The 18991-nt window shown below is 35.6% G+C and overlaps 1 protein-coding gene across 1 annotated transcript in view; it reads right to left on the reverse strand.

Annotated features, from left to right (window-relative positions):
- The window catches only part of LOC131032135 (DNA topoisomerase 6 subunit B), a 140432-nt gene extending 123819 nt beyond the window's left edge, over positions 1-16613 (reverse strand). Inside the window, exons 1-7 of the mRNA XM_057963064.2 lie at positions 16230-16613; positions 16089-16141; positions 15728-15825; positions 8183-8288; positions 7219-7356; positions 5677-5728; positions 5485-5549 (exon numbers count right to left, since the gene is read on the reverse strand). Of these exons, the coding sequence (XP_057819047.1) occupies positions 5485-5549; positions 5677-5728; positions 7219-7356; positions 8183-8288; positions 15728-15825; positions 16089-16141; positions 16230-16338 (621 nt within the window). The 5' untranslated portion in view covers positions 16339-16613. The remainder of the gene's footprint in view (positions 1-5484; positions 5550-5676; positions 5729-7218; positions 7357-8182; positions 8289-15727; positions 15826-16088; positions 16142-16229) is intronic.
- Positions 16614-18991: the final 2378 nt, after the last annotated feature.

Below are 18991 nucleotides of genomic sequence, written 5' to 3' on the forward strand. Positions count from 1 at the left end.
AAGATTTGTTGGTACATTTTGACTGAAAATTTAGTTTTATGCAATAACTATACAGTACTACTGTACTAATGATGTATAAATTGGTTTTGCTGATATATAAACACATTATATAAGCCTAGATGCTTAGCCTAGTATGATATGCAAGTTCTATGTTTGTAATGTATTACTGTGATAAAACTAAAGAGAACATTGATTCACAGAAGTCTTTGTTTGAACTCAAGTTACTCAGCCATTGTCGTCTCATCGCAATGCAGGGACATCCATTCTAGGAGCTTTGCATCTCATTCTCCAGGTTGAAACTCATAACAACATAAAGGAGGTAAAAAAGTCCAATATTTATTAAATGTCCAATCACACAACAACAATAGAATGTTCCACCAACAAGGAGAGTAATTAAATTCAAAATATAAATTCTAACAAAAATATCTTTTCTTGACACCTCTGCAATAGTAAGTATCTTATGAGTTGTTTTTTTGTAACAAAGATACCTTCTGATCTCTGAGAAACAATGTGATTGACCTCCATTGGGCTGAAATTCAATAGTATCATGGGATTCTTATCACCACAACCCAGATCCAAAAAACAGAAGATATTGAAAAATAAATTGAATGAATGATTCAATAATCGGATGATTACATTGAACGATATACACACGTATATATAGAGGTTACAAGACGATGTTCTATAATTAGAACATAACGTTAAAATAAAAGATTAAAGAGCTAAAAGCTAATTAATTAAAAAGAAAAAGCTAAATGCTAAATAAAGCTTAAAAGCTAATTAACTAAAAAGCTAAATGACCATTAAACAAGGAACTAAATATAGGTGACTAAAATATAATTAAATATTCTAATACCTCCCTTAATGGTCATGCTATCTATCACACCAAGCTGCCCTCTAAATTTGAGAAACTTTGCCGGGCTCAAGGACTTGGTGAGGATATTTGCAGTCTGATCTTCTGTAGGAATGTATTGTAGTATCACTGATCCATCTTCAACATGTTGGCGGATGAAATGACAATGAAGCTCCACATGCTTTGTCCGCTCATGGAACACTGGATTTTTGGCTAATTTTAGAACCCCTTGATTATCACAAAACAAGGGAGTAGGTCCTGGTTGAGACCTTTGCATGTCTGCAAGCATCCTACGTAGCCAAATTGCCTCACATGCTGCCTTAACAGTTCCTCGATACTCTGCTTCGGTCGAGGAAAGAGCTATTGCCTGTTGCTTCTTGCTGGCCCATGTGACTGCACCTGTACCCAAGCTGAAAACATACCAAGAAGTTGACTTTCTGTCATCAACACAACCTACCCAATCTAAGTCTGTAAAACCAACCAGCCTAGGATCTTTGCTTCTGCTGTACAGAATGCCAAAAGCAGGAGTGCCCTTCACATATCTAAGCACACGCTTCACTGCAACCCAATGTTCAACTTTTGGGGCTGACATGAAACGAGAAATATAGCTCACAGCATAACTGATGTCAGGTCTAGCGGCGGTGAGATAGATGAGGCTGCCCACTAGTTGCCTGAATGAAGACTCATCCACTACAGGTGAATCTGATTTGGCTGATAATTTGAGCCCTATCTCCATAGGTGTAGATGCAAGTTTACAATCTTGCATTCGAAACTTATCTAGTAGGCTCTTGGCATACTTTGACTGAGAAATGAATATGTGGCTATCAGTCTGCCAAAACTCTACACCGAGACAATAATGGAGAAGTCCCAAATCTGTCATATCAAAATGCTGACACAAATTCTGTTTGACCTGCATGATCAGATGTGCTGCATTGCCAATAATGATGAGATCATCAACATAGACTACTAGAAATAGAATATTATCACTAGTATGTTTGACATACAAATTGGGATCTGAAGGACTCCTCTGAAAGCCTTGATCAATCAAGTACTTATCAATTTTGATGTACCATGCACGAGGAGCCTGTTTGAGGCCATAGAGTGCTTTGACTAGTCTACATACCTGGTGTTCCTTACCGGCAACCTTGAAACCTGGAGGTTGCGTCATGTAGACTTCTTCCTGCAAATCACCATTGAGAAAGGCACTCTTGACGTCCATTTGATGGACTTCCCATCCAAATTGAGTTGAGAGAGCGAGGACAAGCCTAATGGTACTCATCTTGGCTGTGGGAGCAAATGTCTCTTCATAGTCGATGCCCTCCTTCTGTGAAAACCCTTTTGCCACCAACTGAGCCTTGTACTTATCAAGGCTCTCATCAGCTTTATACTTGACTTTAAACACCCATTTGCAGCCAATGGGCTTCTTTCCTGGAGGAAGATCAGACAATACCCAAGTGTTGTTTTTCAGAAGACTATGTTGCTCCGCTGCCATAGCCTTTTCCCATTCAGGTACACCTTTAGCCTTTGTATATGTTTGGGGCTCATAAATACTATGAATGTTGGCCATAAGAGCAAAATTAACTGTGTTGTTGGCTCTTACCTCTAACGGATCTACCCTCAATGAGCTCATCATCATGAAGATCACCAATGGTCTTGGCCCACCACTTAGGCCGAAGAGTAGAAGTACCAACATCTGCTGCAGGATGAAGAGTGCCTAGAATATCTGGAGCAAGCTCCTCTGGATGTGGATCGAGAAGATCTTGAGGAAAGTCAGGGGGTGCAATGTCATGCCTAGGAGACCCCACAACTTCAGAGTCAACTAAATCCCTCCCATCAAGTGGAGCTAAGGGAAGACGAACACCCATACTTACAGCCTTTGGAGGGTGATCCTTAGTGCTCAAATCAGGAGAGGAAGGCTGAAAAGGCCCTCTTTCTTCATCAAATACTACATCTCGACTGAATATGAGGTGATTAGTGTCTATATCAACCAGCCGATATGCCTTGTAGTTGTCACTGTAGCCGATGAACATCAATTTCTAACTCTTTGGATCCAGTTTGGTGCACGTGGCATCTGGAATCCAAACATAAGCTGTAGAGCCAAAAACTTTCAAATGACTGATTTTGGGCTTCCTGCCAGACCAAGCCTCCTCTGGAGTCATCTTCTTAACGGCCTTTGTGGGAGACCGGTTCAGAAGGTAGACTGCAGTGAAGACCGCTTCCGCCCAAAAGTGTTTTGGAACATTTCTATGCTCCAACATAGACCGAGCCATCTCAGTGACTATACGGTTCCTGCGCTCGTCGGATCTGGGAAGGCTTTTCAGCGTGATCACTACCATATCCTCTTCCACCATGGTTCAGTCGATAGCTTCTAACTGATCACGAATGTCCTTGATCTTCGTAAGATGTGCCTGGATAGATGACTTCTCATCCATCATGATAGAAAACAACATATTCTTCAGAAAGAAAGCTCGGCTCTTGTTGGACGTTTCATGAAGATCCTTCAAAAGATCCCAGATCTCTTTTGTTGTTTTACCTGAAGGCACCTGTGGGAGTTGATCATCTGTGACGGAGAGTTTGATAAGCATGGCAGCCTCTCGATTCTTCACATCATGTTTGTCTTGATCATCACCTGCTGTTGTAGGACGAGATTCCTTGCCCAAAACAAGCTGATCAAGGCAACGATACTCAAAGATGGTAAGCATACACTGTTTCCAGGTGTTGTAGTTGCGGCCGTTGAACTTCTGACTGTGTTCCAACATGATGTTGGTTAATGATGCCATCACGGAAACCGAGGTTGATCGAGGTCAACAAAGTGAAAGCAAGAGACAGAAGAATCTGATTTTTTTAAAAATCAGAATAGAAACAGCTGCTGAAAAAACTGAAACCCTATAGGAGAATTCTGGCAAGAATTCCGAGGCACGAATTTCGAGGTTTGGAAGAAACCCAAAAATTAAAATTTTCTGCACACTTAAAACAGCATAAATGGTGCCAAAAAAACAGCAAAAATCCCAACGTCCACAAAAATAGCAGAAATTGTGAACTGTTTTAAAATTCCAAGGCAAATTTGCTAGCACAAAAATCGAGGCACGGAAAACGATGCACCCAGAAAAATCTGAAACCAACCCATAAAAGTTCTCGAAAAACCCACCAAGAATCTGAAAACAAAATGCAGATCCGACGGCTCAAAAATCGAGGCATGGAAAACGATGCACCCAAAAAAATCTGACGACGACCCAGTTGAGCTCTCGAAAAACCCACCAAGAATCTGCAACCAAAATAAAATTTCAACTTGAACAAAAGGGTCAAAACCCTAGTCGAAAATTGCAGAAACCTTAGGAAAATTTTCGAGATTTTTAATTTCCATGCTCTGATACCATGAATAATAAATTGAATGAATGATTCAATAATCGGATGATTACATTGAACGATATACACATATATATAGAGGTTACAAGATGATGTTCTATAATTAGATCATAACGTTAAAGTAAAAGATTAAAGAGCTAAAAGCTAAATTAAGCTTAAAAGCTAATTAATTAAAAAGAAGAAGCTAAATGTTAAATAAAGCTTAAAAGCTAATTAACTAAAAAGCTAAATGACCATTAAACAAGGAACTAAATATAGGTGACTAAAATATAATTAAATATTCTAATAGATATGTCCCTTCAAACTATTGCATCTTTTTGTAAATTAACTGAGAATTTTTTCCACAATTCAAAAATATGATCATGTGAAGAAAATAAGTTAGCTTCTCGCCTAAGGAATATTGTATTAAGGGAGGAAATCCAATTCCTTGATAATTAACAAATCCATTTATCTTGATAAAAGCAGAACAATGTAGAGGAAATGGTAATGAATGGTAGTTCAATCATCTCACAATTCCCCTTAATAGCTAATTAAAAGGATAAATGAAACATAAATCCATTTGCATTATGTTTTCAGTTATGTCAGTAGCTAACACATATAGTGTTTATTTAATTAATTACACTCCAAAAGCATACAATTAAAGACATATATCTAACACTGGTTCACCCACATTTATAGGCTTTGGGCTGATTAATCTCTTGGAAAAGGATTGCGGTCCTACTTAATCTATTCTTGAAGAGAATGTTCATTGACCTGGAATTTGCAAAGACTAAATGTGGAGTAGCTAATTGCAGCCATGGATTAACTAGCCTAATTTCCAACAGGAGATATAAAATAAAAGTACAGTAATGTGAACCTCTGATAGATTCAACCAGGCCTTTTAAACATGTCAGTGGGAATGCCTATTTATCGTTTTCCCTTATATGCCTGATCAGATTACATGCTAACCTAAACTTATGCAATTAAAGGGAATATCATTCATAACAACTCATATGTCTCCCTTGCCTTCCAGAGACTACTGTTCTGTCTTCTTTATTTTGTGTTTATACTAATATATTATATAGCTTTACAATGTATATTTTATTGAGCCATTTATCTCAGATACTCAAATATATTGTTTTTGCTATCTCCTACAATAAGGGCATTCTTAATATTTCTTTAAACAAAATATACTAGCAACCGAGATCTTAGCAATACTCATTTCAGTGTAAAATCAACTAGTATTGAAAGAAATGCCACTAAAAGGGAATGAAGAAAATGCTCACCATTTTTGCACCTAATCCAAACTTTCCACGCGTTTGTCTGAGCCCATATTTTGTTCCAGAAAGCACTGCATTTTAAAACAAAAAAACTCAGCCAAATCTTATTATCTTAATGGATTTTAAAACCTCTTTTGCACCATTTAACAAAAGACCAAGCAAATAGATAAATCAACATCATGGAACATAGGATTTCACCTCTTCCAAGCATATTTGGAATGTCATCATGTGGCATTCCCCTTCCATTATCCTGTATGCAAATAAACACCAGAAAAGGACATCATATAATCAGAATTTTGTACAACTGCTCTGTAAAAGAAGATAAATGAATCACAGAGAACAAGGCTACAAGAATTGTTGTCTCATCACACTAATAGACTGAATTATAGAATGGTTTAAGTCATAAAATGTAAGCTGTATTAAACCAGCAATATATCCACGAAACAAACAAACATATAGCTCTAGGCCATTATTTAATTTTGATATACACTATTTTAGTTCGATGTCTTCTTTGGGTTTCATTGAACTGCATTTGGCCATCCATGGACATTAATGTTCTTTTTTTGTTCTTTCTTTCTCAAGTCCATTGACACATCAAAGTGAAAGTACAAATAGAATTCAACTACTATAGCTTAAAATAGGAATACTTGGCAAGCTAAAACATGCTAAATGTTTGTTAAAACAGGGGAAAAAAATTTGTTGTATTTCATGCAAATTTTGTTAAAATTAGATGTAGTATGGTTGAGAAAAAGGAATGCACAAACATAACAAGAAGAATCCACAGCCCCTCATCATGGTAGCCATGAGAATGCAGTTACTAGAATACATGGGCATCTCAACTGGGCTACTAATTCTTAATTCATGCTATAAAGGCATTCCATGCTATAAGTAAGAGCATAAATTTTATGTCCATGCCAATATATAATACAACTGCTACGACAAGTGGCTTCTGTTAAATACATCAGTGTAAATATGCAAAATGAAAATGGAAATCTATCAATTGACATGTGAAATTTTAAGATCCTAGGTAGCGATAAAATTATATATGGTTTAAAATTAGAATAAGTGTCAGTTCATGATATAGTTTGTTGGTTAAAGTCTAGCATTGTTGCCACCAACGTTCAAAACCCCCCAGCTATTGTGCCCATGGACTTTGTGCCCTCACTAAGCTGTTCTACTCATGGGTTTGAACCATTCATGTTAAAGCTATCAGTGTTAAAAGTTGTTAGACTTCATCTTCCAAACTCTCATTGGGCCATTGAGCTCAAGGGCTTTGTGTCCCTGTTGAGCCACTGAGTCCACAGGTTTGGACTGTTCGGTTAAAATGTAGTCCATTCATACTGAGGATGAGGTTCCCTATTTGTGGTCTCACCTGTCATGGGCCAGGTTTAAAAATTCCCACCATTAACCGATCAAAAAGGGAAATTGGAAATAGTAAAAATAAAGCATTGATATGAAAGATACAGCAAAACTGAATCTCCAAGTACAGAAATTGTCAAGTAACTGCAGACTCTTAACAATATACATATTACAAATAGCTAGCTTTAAACAAACACGTGCAACCATTAAAGAAGATCCTGCAAATCACTAATGCAAGAGCTGCTAGATGTTCGTTTATTGATCACAACCTCAATGAATGTATTTCAGGCTGTAAAGTTTCCACAACTGTGACATTTGCATCGATTCCCATATTTTCAGGTAACTTATAGAAGAACTTTTAAAAACAATAAAGTTACTCACCTTGCATGTCACCCTGAAAAATGCAGTTTCACTACGACCTTTGACACCCTTACCAGCAGGCATCTCTTTAGGCTTCTTACCAAGTGAAATTCTCTTTGCCAACTTCTCTTGTTCACGGGCTTCTTTGGCTAGACGTTTCTATATTGTATTTTCAACAGATATAAAACTCTTGTCAGAACAAAGCTCAGTAAATCTGCAAGACTTTTCCACTACAATAGATTGATCCATGTTGAAACAAAGCTGAATAAATATGCATAGTCCAGTCCAATGGAATTGTTGAAAAAGAGTATTTAAGAAAATTAGCAGTCAAATTTTTTTATGATAAGTACATGTGTCTCCATGAGAAAAACTCTTCCAAATCAATTTGCCAGCATTTCAGTTCGGTCGTTTTTACCAGCTCAACATTCCATGTGAAGAAACCTCCCATGAATGCATAAAAGAAGATACTGGATTTATTTCAAAGACATTAATAGGGTTTACAATTAAAAAATTACTTACCCAGACATGTGGACAAATTTTTACAAAGATAACATGTAAGCCTAATCTCTGTTTATGAGATTATTTGCTACATGAAACATTTTAAAAACTTTCATCTATCTTTGTCACAGAAGAGCTGAGTTTGTGACAAACTGAGACTTTTCTATCAAAATGATGTATTCCAGACACCCCTAATGCATTCTATTTGTTTTACTATCACTGAATTTGTTGCAATTTTTAGCTGATTTCAGAAACACTTTTTGTACTCTTTTGGTAAACTTTATGGGTTAAAAATGGTAGAAGATCAAGCTCACCAACAACTAAGAAGTTTTTGGAACAAAAATGATGTAAATTTTAATTTCATTATGGCAACAACTTCAATTTTTTGGATCAGCTGCAGATTATTTTTACACTCAAGTCTTCCAAAATAATTCATATAAGGGGTAGTGGTTCGCGATAACATTTCATTGAAAGAGATAAGACAGACCTCTCGAGCCTTCACCGATTCAAAATCATCATACAGCTCTGCATCAACCCGCTCCCGATCTATCAACCCAATCATGGTATTGAACTCACCTTTAGTGATCTCCTCTCTGTAAAAATAGATAACAATGCAGTTCAACACAAGGCTGCTGAAATTTAAAAGCTTCTATGTCCTTTAGGACTGGTCAGCACACATCATCTATTTTTTGATTCACAGATATAAAGAGACCAATAAATGGCTACTTAAGTATAGATATAATAAAAATCTCTAGTGTAACCAATCAAAAAAAATAAAAATCTCTAGTGTAGTCAAAAAAATAAAAGAGTAAAGGTGATAAAAATTTTAAAAGTCCATGTTCGAAAATTAATGGAATACAACTAGTGAAAATCAGAATATTTACTGCTATAAGGATTTTAAAAAACTTAACTCCTAGGTTTATCCAAGGATCAAATGACTGGAGCAATTTGAGTATATCATATACAAGACAGACAAAAAAGGCTTATTTGATTGTCAGAAGCCATAGAAACAATAGCTGGAAATGTCTGCAAAAACCAAGTATTTTAATGAAGAGGATGTTCTTCATGGAGCATCTTGAGATTTTGATAGAAGTGGCATTTTCCAGAATATTCTATCACAACTGCAGAAATTCATCTAGAATAAGATGACTTCTTAGCAGAGAATCTTGAGATTTTTTTTCTTCTGATATCTGGAGGAATCAGCAACCCAATGAGATGGAGCAGCCACACGGGCACTCTAGTGACAGGGCTAGCCCCTATAACCTTCAGGCCTTGCTTGGAGGCTTTGGCAATTAGAGTGAAACTTGAACTCGGGTAAGCAGCCAACAACACACATAGAGGTGGCAACCACACCAGACAAGCTAAAGCTTCAAGGGGAAGAATTTTGAGATTTTGATAGAAGAAACATTTTGCCAGTATATTCCATCACAACAGCTAAATTTTCTTATAATAAGATAATTCAGTGGGCAATTTGGTGCATTAAAAAGGATGACAAGTTTTGCATTTGTTCGTTTGCCAATTGCTATGTACAAAACATGAAAGTATTAAGATCTTGTCTAATATTATGCAATACAAACCTAATCGTACAGTGAAATTCAAAACAAAGTAGTTAATCTAAAGTAGTTCCTCATGTCACAAGAAGGAAACAAGCTCATCTCAAAAGATGTGCTAGAAATAGCTCCATGTCTACTGGTTCATGATAACACTTCCTATTGCAAAACACAATGAAAAAAATACAATTTTGACTGAAGAATATGATACCATTCACAAATGAGAAGAAATATAAGCACTTGCTCAGAAATAAAGGAAATGAGTTCAGAGATTTGTGTTAGAACTAGGTTGAAGTCAGGTGAAGAACTGTGAAGGCATCTACGTATTCAAGAAAAACTCATAAACTTCATAGCTTCCAAGTTATTGTTATAGCATAGAACTGTTAGCATATAATTTTGCTGTTGCAGCTTTTGCATTTTTTGCCAATTTTTGCCCAGTACACAAAAACAAAATAATGCAGCATGTTGGAGAAATCATTTAGAGCAAATGAATCCCCTCCATGTTTTAGGGGGCTTTCTTTCCTCACATGATGTGAGTTTGGATTTTATGTACTTTTTACAAAAAAACACAAAAGGTCAAAATTGTGAAGCACCTTGTAATGTCCCCTTTAAAAATAAATAGAGATATTGGGACAATTACTACAACTTCTCACACTTACCCTATCAAATACTTGCCCTTAGACCAAGTAATGAAGATTATTTGAAATATCAACTCTTACACAACGTATATATATAATATGATATAACTAATAGCAATATCTAGTATATTGTTATGGAGTATTCTATGGATGTGGTCTATTCCCTGTCACTTATAATGATAGTATAACGATGCTATGTTTGACATAAATAATAAGACTATGCAACCAGTAAGAACTGTTTGCAGTAATATGCTTGCTATTACAGATTTGCATATGAATATCTGTGATGATGCCGTTGATATAGTCTATTTGCTTTATTTGCTCTTGTACAATGGTAATGATGCTGTTCCAGATACTGTCCAAGAATGATTCCCCTTTTGATGGAATGAACTTGATCTTCCTTATGTACCTCACACGATGAAATGGTTGCATCTCTTGAATGTCTAAAGGACATATTACAAATCACACCTCTCAATAACATAGGCAAATTATTATGTAAATCGCAATCCATCATGCTTAATATTTATTTGTTACTCTTGTCTAATCTCTGACATTAATTACTCAAATCACATCTTCCCAATATTAACCCATATCGCAAATTTAGTGGATCACTGGCTGTAGTAGCCAACCGATGTCTTCTTGGTCACTGCTTGTACTAGATTATGAATTGACTGAAATTGCATCTCATATTCAATTGCTGACTTCTATATTCTATTTTTGCAATCGTTGTTCAATGGGTAAGGAAGTCGACTATGCTTTAAATCATGGTGTAAATACCAATCAATGTCCATGAAGTTACTGTTACTAATCTGTCATAGCCACGTCTCCCAACACATATAACTGTTGTCACAAAGGATTGCACCTAATGCCAGACTTATGAGAGTTCAACAATCCTGTGCAACATGGGATGATTTCCAGGCCTGTGGGTTGCCCATAGTGGAAATCAACCTCCAGATGAAGGGCTGGTTCCCTTTGAAAACACCTCTAAAAACTACTAACTTTGCTGGAAAAGGGATAGAAAGCTTGCTAAAAAAACAGAAATTCTACACTAACAGGAGGTGATTGCACCAAAAAATGATTAAAAGTAACCTATTTTGATTCACGACCAGCTTCAAAAGACCTCAAACTTGGTTCACAACTCAACATAGATCATACGATGCATAAACATTTCACACGACGGTTTAGATTTCAATCTTTGTTTGAAGGAAAATCAAGTTTTCACAACTACAATTGATTGGAAATCTGATAACACAACATATAACCTGCCCTATCATGAAATATCTTGTTCAACATAGCAAAAATGAGACATAAATAGAGGATTTATAGAAGGAATCACAATATTAAATCAACCACAATGAAGAAACAAGATAGTATTGAGAAGGAAATCTGCTATCTTTATTGAATGCTGAAAGGAAAAAATGCTGTTAAAATGCTTGAAATCTGAAAATAAATGAGCTAGAAAGCTTTCAACTTGCTGAAGATGCAAGAAGAAAGAAAGAACCCCCTAGAATGGAGGAGAAAATCAGACTTATAAAGGGAGTCTTGAGCAGAAGTCAATGCTGCATTACCTGTGCCTCTTTCCTTTTCTTTCTCTTCAAAATTGCATGATCTTTGCTTGTGGATTGAATTTGGAAGAAATCATGCGAAAAAGGTGTCCAAACTGCCCCAAACTGAAAGTTTGTGGGCCCAAATTGCCTCTTGACTCATGCACTATCCATGTGGGGTCTTGAGTTGAGCTAAAAGTGCTGCATTCACCTTGCATGTTCCTCATTTTCAGGTCCAAACAAATGCATGAGTTGTTTGATACCTCCAAGGTTGAAGGGGTCGAATTTGGAGGAAAAGCATGCATAAAAGGTGCCATAACTGCTGGAAACTAAGAGTTTGTGGGCCCAAACTGCTCCTTGACTTATGTATGACCCATGTGGGGTCTTAACTTGTGTAGAACTGCTGCAAACTCCTTGGAAACTACTTGGCATGGCTTCCCTTGATTGCATAATACTAAGAAAAGTATTAAAAATTAACTCTTAAACTTTTATAAACACCCTCAAGGTATTTAATACAATCTTTCTTATAGCTTAAACTTTAAACCTTCCCAAAACTCATAATAAAACATAAGGCATATAATGAAGCTATCTTTTGCCCTTGTCAAAAAATTCGTAACAATAATAACTATATAATCGCTGCCTAATGCATCCCTCGAACCATAGTTATTCTACCACTTTGATGTAGAGTCACCATCGTTAATAAGGAAATCATCAGGTATGAAGTCAGCAACATCAAGAACACTTGTCGCTATCTTAAATCACTATCACTGCCCATTATATTTGATGCCCTTATGACAAATTAAGTCGCTGCTCATAAAGAATGTATAAGATTGCTGCATCTTAATGTAATGTCCCTTAGAATGTCAATTGGTAATAACTTGTGGGCACCTGTCATTAGTCACAAACTCACGTCTCTTCTATCTATTGATAACTTAATATTATTGCCAGTAACTAATCCTTTCTCTCAACTCAATACTTGCCTCAGTTGATCGATCTTCCCCCTTAACATCAATTGATGTTTCCAGCCTTCATTGATTTCCTTACAAATAGCACTCATTCATGGAGCACCGTTGTCTTAGTAACGAGTTGATGTTTATAATATAATATAATATTAATTCATTTATTTATTTTTATTTGAATATTTCAAGAATATTAATAAATATTAAATAAATAATAATATTTAATAAATAAATAAATTTCAAATAATCATTCGTTAATAATTATTAATAATATATATAACGATCAAGGGGCGGAGATGACACACCTACAAATCCCAAGAAAATTGAATAAAAGAATCTTCCTCCAATGACCATTTTGCAATTGGAAATGGCGTTTGTGAATTGTATGAACAAGAACAAAATCCTTGGAAGATCAAAGTCTTCTTTTCAAATCTGACTGCATACGAAATTCACCATTGAAACCCTCATAATACAGAGCCCCTATGAAAAAAATGATCACAAGCAGCTGAAATGATTGCACAGAAAATAATACACTTCCTTAATCAAACTAGTAAAACTCCTTTGGTGAAGAAAGAAAAATCGAATTCTCATTAAATTAAATATTGTCTCTTACATAATGTGTGCATTCCATTCACACTCACAAAAGCATATAAATCTGCTAAAAAAGACACAGAAATTGCAAATCCTATGAAGGACAAACAAAAATTCTCATCCATTCATCTTCGAGTCTTTTATACTATTTTAGTTTCACAAGTTCTTGGACAACTACCTCCAGCCATCAACCTATCCTTTTATACTAACACTTATATTACATGACTTCATTAGTATTACACATACCTTACGAATTAATTGCAAGTTACACTGCTAACATTATGATCTTGATTTCACATCAGGTTCAAAATATCGTTTGTCCTTTGTTATGACAATGTATCAATGTGCCAGAGTGCCTCAAAAGTCTGAAAGTTCAGATTATCGGGAACTTGGTGTTTGCAATACAATGATACATCAAGCCTCAATATCCCAAAGGTTTGTAGAGAAATCAGGGAGTGTGAGACTTTGTAACGTGTAATAAAGATGACAAGTTTCAAGTCCCATTTGCCCAGAAATCAGGGGTAGCAGAACTTTGCCATGAGTAATACATGTGCCTTTGTCACACAAGTTCTCATTGTAAGAAAACTAGTGGTAGAAAAACTCTATCATGCATAGTAAATGGAAAGAATCCCTGAAAGCAGGGACTCTCTAGAATTGAGAGGTGGTGGAACTTTTCTACATATATTACTTATAAATAAGTTTCTAAAGTTCTGACTGTAGGAAAATTAAGATTTAGATGACTTCGTTATGATTTTTTACATGTAAAGAAGTTCCAAAAGTTTCTATTATAGGGAAATAAGTGGTAGCACGTAAAACATGTAAATAAGTTCTCAAAATTACAATTGTAAGGAAATAAGGGATAGAGGAACTTTGATGCATGTAACATATTTACCAAAGTTCTGATTGTGAACAACTTAAGCAATTTTGAATAGCAAATTATATGCTACTCAAAATTTATATATTGTTGGCCCATGTCACAATTGACATGAACACATGCGAGAAGAGGGCATTGACTTTGACCATGTAAAGGATGTTATATTGCTTTGACTGGTTTGACATCCTGTATGGTAGATTATTGTGTTTATGAACACAAGAAAATATTTCTCTTTACCAAATGTAGCATATTTGATTTTATCAGGTTTTCTGCTTTGATTTAATTTCCACACCCTTCATCAAAATCCCTTGCCTGTACTAGTGCCTATTTGTTCCTCAACCTTTTCTAATATCCTAAGTACGGAACACATCATGTAGATCTAGAAAAATAGTAGGGGTAAAATTGCCTGCAGAAATGGGAAATGGCAATTTCAGTCCATTGGGCAAACCTTTTGCAACTATTGACGGTGTTTTTATGCACTATGCAACACAGAATAAAATACTAAGTATTTTATCCTCTCTTGAACAAAATCTCCCCAAATGCTAAACTGTGTGATCAAATGGGACGACTCCAAGGTTCTCAATGTCAGGTCTTGACATGCTCTTTGATAGATTCAGTTGTTTGATGTATTATTGCTGGAATCAAAAGGTGGACTTACATTGAATGCTTGAATGCTTTGAATGTCACTGGACGTGGGATTTCACTTAACTAGATTTGAAAAAAAAGGAAAAAAGAATAAGGTTGAAAAAGCTATTCTAATCCTAGGAATGTAAGAGCAATGGACAATCTTTGATGAAACTCAACTAAGCTTTGCTTTGACATGCAATGAATATCTCCACAAGGCTAGTGCGATCTTCTAAAGATAGCTTGATGATTTTCAAATCATCACTACAAGCATAGATACCTTCAAGGTGAAGCATATCAATGAAGGAACGATAATTGAAGTTAAGCTTGGCTAAAATGGAGTCTTCATGACATTTGAATCCATCAATCAAGTCTTGGATAATGAGTGACAGATGGAAAACTAGCCCCATCATGCAGAAGATTGAAGTTTTTAATCCCAGTGCTCCTAGTTTCTTTATCAATTTGTTTTGTTTAATTTGCAAAGGATAAGGCAGTCGTTGTCCCTTGTTAGATGTTTAGACTGCTTTGGCGGTGTCTCAATATTTAATCATGTAAGAGGGATGTAATAGAACTTAAGAAGGATACATTGTCTGGACCTGTTAAAGTTTTGAACTGATATAATGGACAGCAACCAGGTCTCTGGTTTGTCAATATTCAGTTTTACAAAGCACAGATGTTTTTGTTTTAGTTATAAATAGTTTTCCCCCAACACTAATGGCCCAGTTTGAACTGATAATTATCATAGAAATTATAATTAAAACATAGATAAAAAATTATGATAATTATATTCCAGTCCAGCAGGCTTGGCCAATTGTTAAGGTGAACCAATTACCATAATGAAGGCCAGTTTCAAACCCCACCGTTCAAGATTCTCATGCTAAAGCGGCTATATTAGTGCAGGTCACCCATACATGGCAAGCATGTCAAATAAAATGGAACCAGAGAGATTATTCTCCAGACAAGAACTCGATCCTGTCATTCTCAAAGTATCTTAACGAATAATACTGATAGACTCCTGCATTCTTTAGAGCATGAATGATGGAAATAAAATGCATGATTTAGAGGGCATGCCTGCCTGACTTTTAACACAGATGCAAATCCTTTGATACAAAATAAACATAGAACAACAAAAGCCTCAGTAAAAAGCTTCTGGAAAAACAGTGTACGTTTAATTTTTATCTCCCCAACAGACTGAAATTTAGAAAGCCAAAAATCTTGAAGAGCCAAGTACGATTGCAATTGAAACCCTTACATGCTAACTTCAATGACAGGAAGTTCAGCAATGGACTCCGCAGAATCAAGCGCATTTTCCACAAGTTCGCGCACAGTCGTGTAAAGACTCTTGCCCGGCTATAATCCAAAACAAAAATGCCAAAGTATCGTCAATGGCAAGCTAAATATTTGCATTTATCATAACATGTAAAAGCAAGTTTGTGCATATCACTGCTTCTAACCAGCTAACTGTGAATATCATTCTATCTAAGCAAATATGTGCGTGTGTTTATCATTGTATCTAAACAAATACGTGTATATACCACTGTACACGGAGAAATAATTCTACAAAAAAGTATCCTGGACAAAGATTAAAAAAAAAATTAAGGATTAATACTTACATTATCAAACCCTGCAATATTTTTGTTCTCTGCGAAGAACTCTGCCGGGGACTCTGCAACAAAATTTTCAAATATTAGAAAAAAAAATTCTCAAAGACTATTCAGGTTTCCCGGAGAGAATAATTTGAAGTATTTTATTACTTTGTTTAAGGACGCTTTCTTTAGCAGTAGTTTTCGACTTGGCGCCTTTCTTCGGCTTGGGCTGTTCAACTGGTCTCCCATTGTTGCTGTCTGGATCCGTGTCTACCATTTTACTGGTTATTCTGTTTATGTTCCGAGATAAATAAACGAATATGGAGAAGCCCGCTTCCCTCCCTGTGTTTCAGAGGTTATCAGAGATTAATGAGGTCGTTTTTATGCAATTGTACTGATTTCCGGAGACAAGATAACATAATATAGATTCAGTTCGAACACAATATCGAGGATTTGTTTGTCATTTAAAAAGGGCATTGACATTAACTATGAGTAGATTCAAATTTACATTTAATGGTGCGACTCAGGATTATCCTCTCTAGTTCTAGGGTTGATTAGAATTCTTTCAACTTTGTTACAACTTTGTGCTGTTTGAGTAAAGATTTATTCAAAATATATTATTATTTTTAAGTTTCTAAGTTATATAATGTAGGAAGGCATGTATCAAAATAATACAGGGTCAATGAAAATAAGTAACTCAAACACAATAATAACGGTGGCAGAAGTGGTAATAAGAGAAAATAAATTGAAGAAGCAAATAAAAGAAGTTAAATTTTTGGATTGAAGTAGTAAATTAATCGACAATCAAGTAAAAAAATATCATAGAAAAACAAATCACGAGACAAATAAAAGAAGAAAAAGATAAACAAGACAAGAAAGTAAATACCATTATCAAAGGGTTGAAGGACTTTGGAATGAGAGAACATATATCTAAGAAAAAGATTTTTTCAAGAACAAGTTGAGGTGGACAGATTGTATTCAACAAGCAAATAGGATCACAAAGAAAATAGGAGAAGGAATAGATAGAGATGTGAGAGTTACCATAAGAAACTTGGAGGACAAATATATGATCCTATAAAATAGGGGGATGCTTAGATGTCCTAATATTTACTTAAATGAATATTTAACTTTTGCACAACAAGAAGAAAGGATGAAAGAATGGGAGAAAGTGAAATCAGCAAGAGATGAAGGAAAATGAGCAATGGCTGAAAAATGGGAAAGCTTAATTCACCGATCAATGGACACACAAGAAATAGGGATTCGAGGCCCCACAAAAGTTTATAGACATGGTAAGTTGGAATTGTAAAGGTTACCCATGAAGAAGAGGATCGAGGTTGGGGCTCATAACAAAGGGGAAAGTCGTTATTTTTCTTATGGAAACACATGAACATGATGGATGCAAAGTTCCAAACTTTAGAGGATATAATAAAATCTTCATTTGGAATGAAGAGATTGAAATTTGTAAAGGGCATGGAGGGATAACAGTTCTAATAAAAGAAATGTGGAATGGTATTGTAAAATTGGAGAAAATGGACACAAATAAGTATTTTATATGGCTGAAAATATCAGACAATGAAGCTACAATTTGCTTGTTTGCTTACTATTTTGCCTCAAAAAGCTCAAAATTTTACAAGAAGAGAAATCTAGATAATGAAGGCCCATGTATGTTGTGTTAAAAAAAGATATTACAACCTTCAGCAATGTAGGAGAAATAATTTTAATTGGTGACTTCAATGCTAGGACAACGAAAAATTAATCTATTCAGTTGAGTAGTGATGCAAGAGAGGACAACAATCTCTTGTGGCCAGGGGAGAACAAGGATATGTTAGAAACACAGTTGTCATTGCACGAAAAGATCAACCTTTTAATGCCCAATACAACCACGAGACTTAATGAATCCATAGGAGGTGGTTAAGCCATGTCGTGAACCCAAGTGTTGCCCTGCACAACACAAGGAGACCAAGGGCGCACACTTTGCAATAATTCTTCCTAGCTCAAGCGAGGGGTTCGAACCTGTGACCCAGGCTTTGATACCACTTGTTAGAAACATAGTTGTCATTGCACCAAAAGATTGACCTTTTAATGCCTGATATAATCGCGAGACTTAATGAATCCATAGGAGGCGGTTAAACCATGTCGTGAACCCAAGCATCACGTTGCACAATACAAGGAGACCAAGGATGCACACCTTGCAACGGGATCATCTTTGGAAAAGGACTTCACAAGATGAGAATGGGAGTGTATTACACTTTGGGGCAGAGTTGTTAGGCCTTTGCAACCTATATAGAATGGTAATATGTAATGGCATGAAGAATTGGTCGAGATCCAATAGTATCACTTGCAAGACCTGCAATGGACAAAGCACGTAATTGACTATATAATATGCTCTTAAATATTTATTTCCAAGTTATGGAACTTCAACATTGAAAGTTGTCCAGTGGAGTTGAATTTCAATCATATACATTCTTTTTATTAAGCTTGGCATAAATAGAAAAGGCCTACAAGAAGATCGAATTCAACACACACACAAGAGGGTTTATAAACAAGGTAAAATCCTTGTAAATCAAGGAAACCACTTGAGCTCTTCAATGTTGCTCTTGAAAAGCACCTACAGTTGGATAAAAATAATATCCTATGCAAGAAAAACAAGGGAGAAAAAGAATATATTTGTAGTGGTATATTAATCCCCTTAATATAAAAGGCCTTGAAGGTGTGTACTTGATATCTAGACCTTTGAGGAAGGTTTGAAATACCTTATTCTCTAATTTGTGGTATGACAAGGAATGCAAGGCTACTAAAAAGTCCCTCAAAGGGAGGGAATCAAACAAAGAAAACGAGATAATATAAAAGCAATTGATAAAATAAAATAACAAGAAACATATGTAATTTCAAGAAGGAAGAAATTATTTTTGGGGGGGAAACACAATTCC

The sequence above is a fragment of the Cryptomeria japonica genome, chromosome 4, assembly GCF_030272615.1.
Source record: "Cryptomeria japonica chromosome 4, Sugi_1.0, whole genome shotgun sequence".
NCBI classification, from domain to species: domain Eukaryota; kingdom Viridiplantae; phylum Streptophyta; class Pinopsida; order Cupressales; family Cupressaceae; genus Cryptomeria; species Cryptomeria japonica.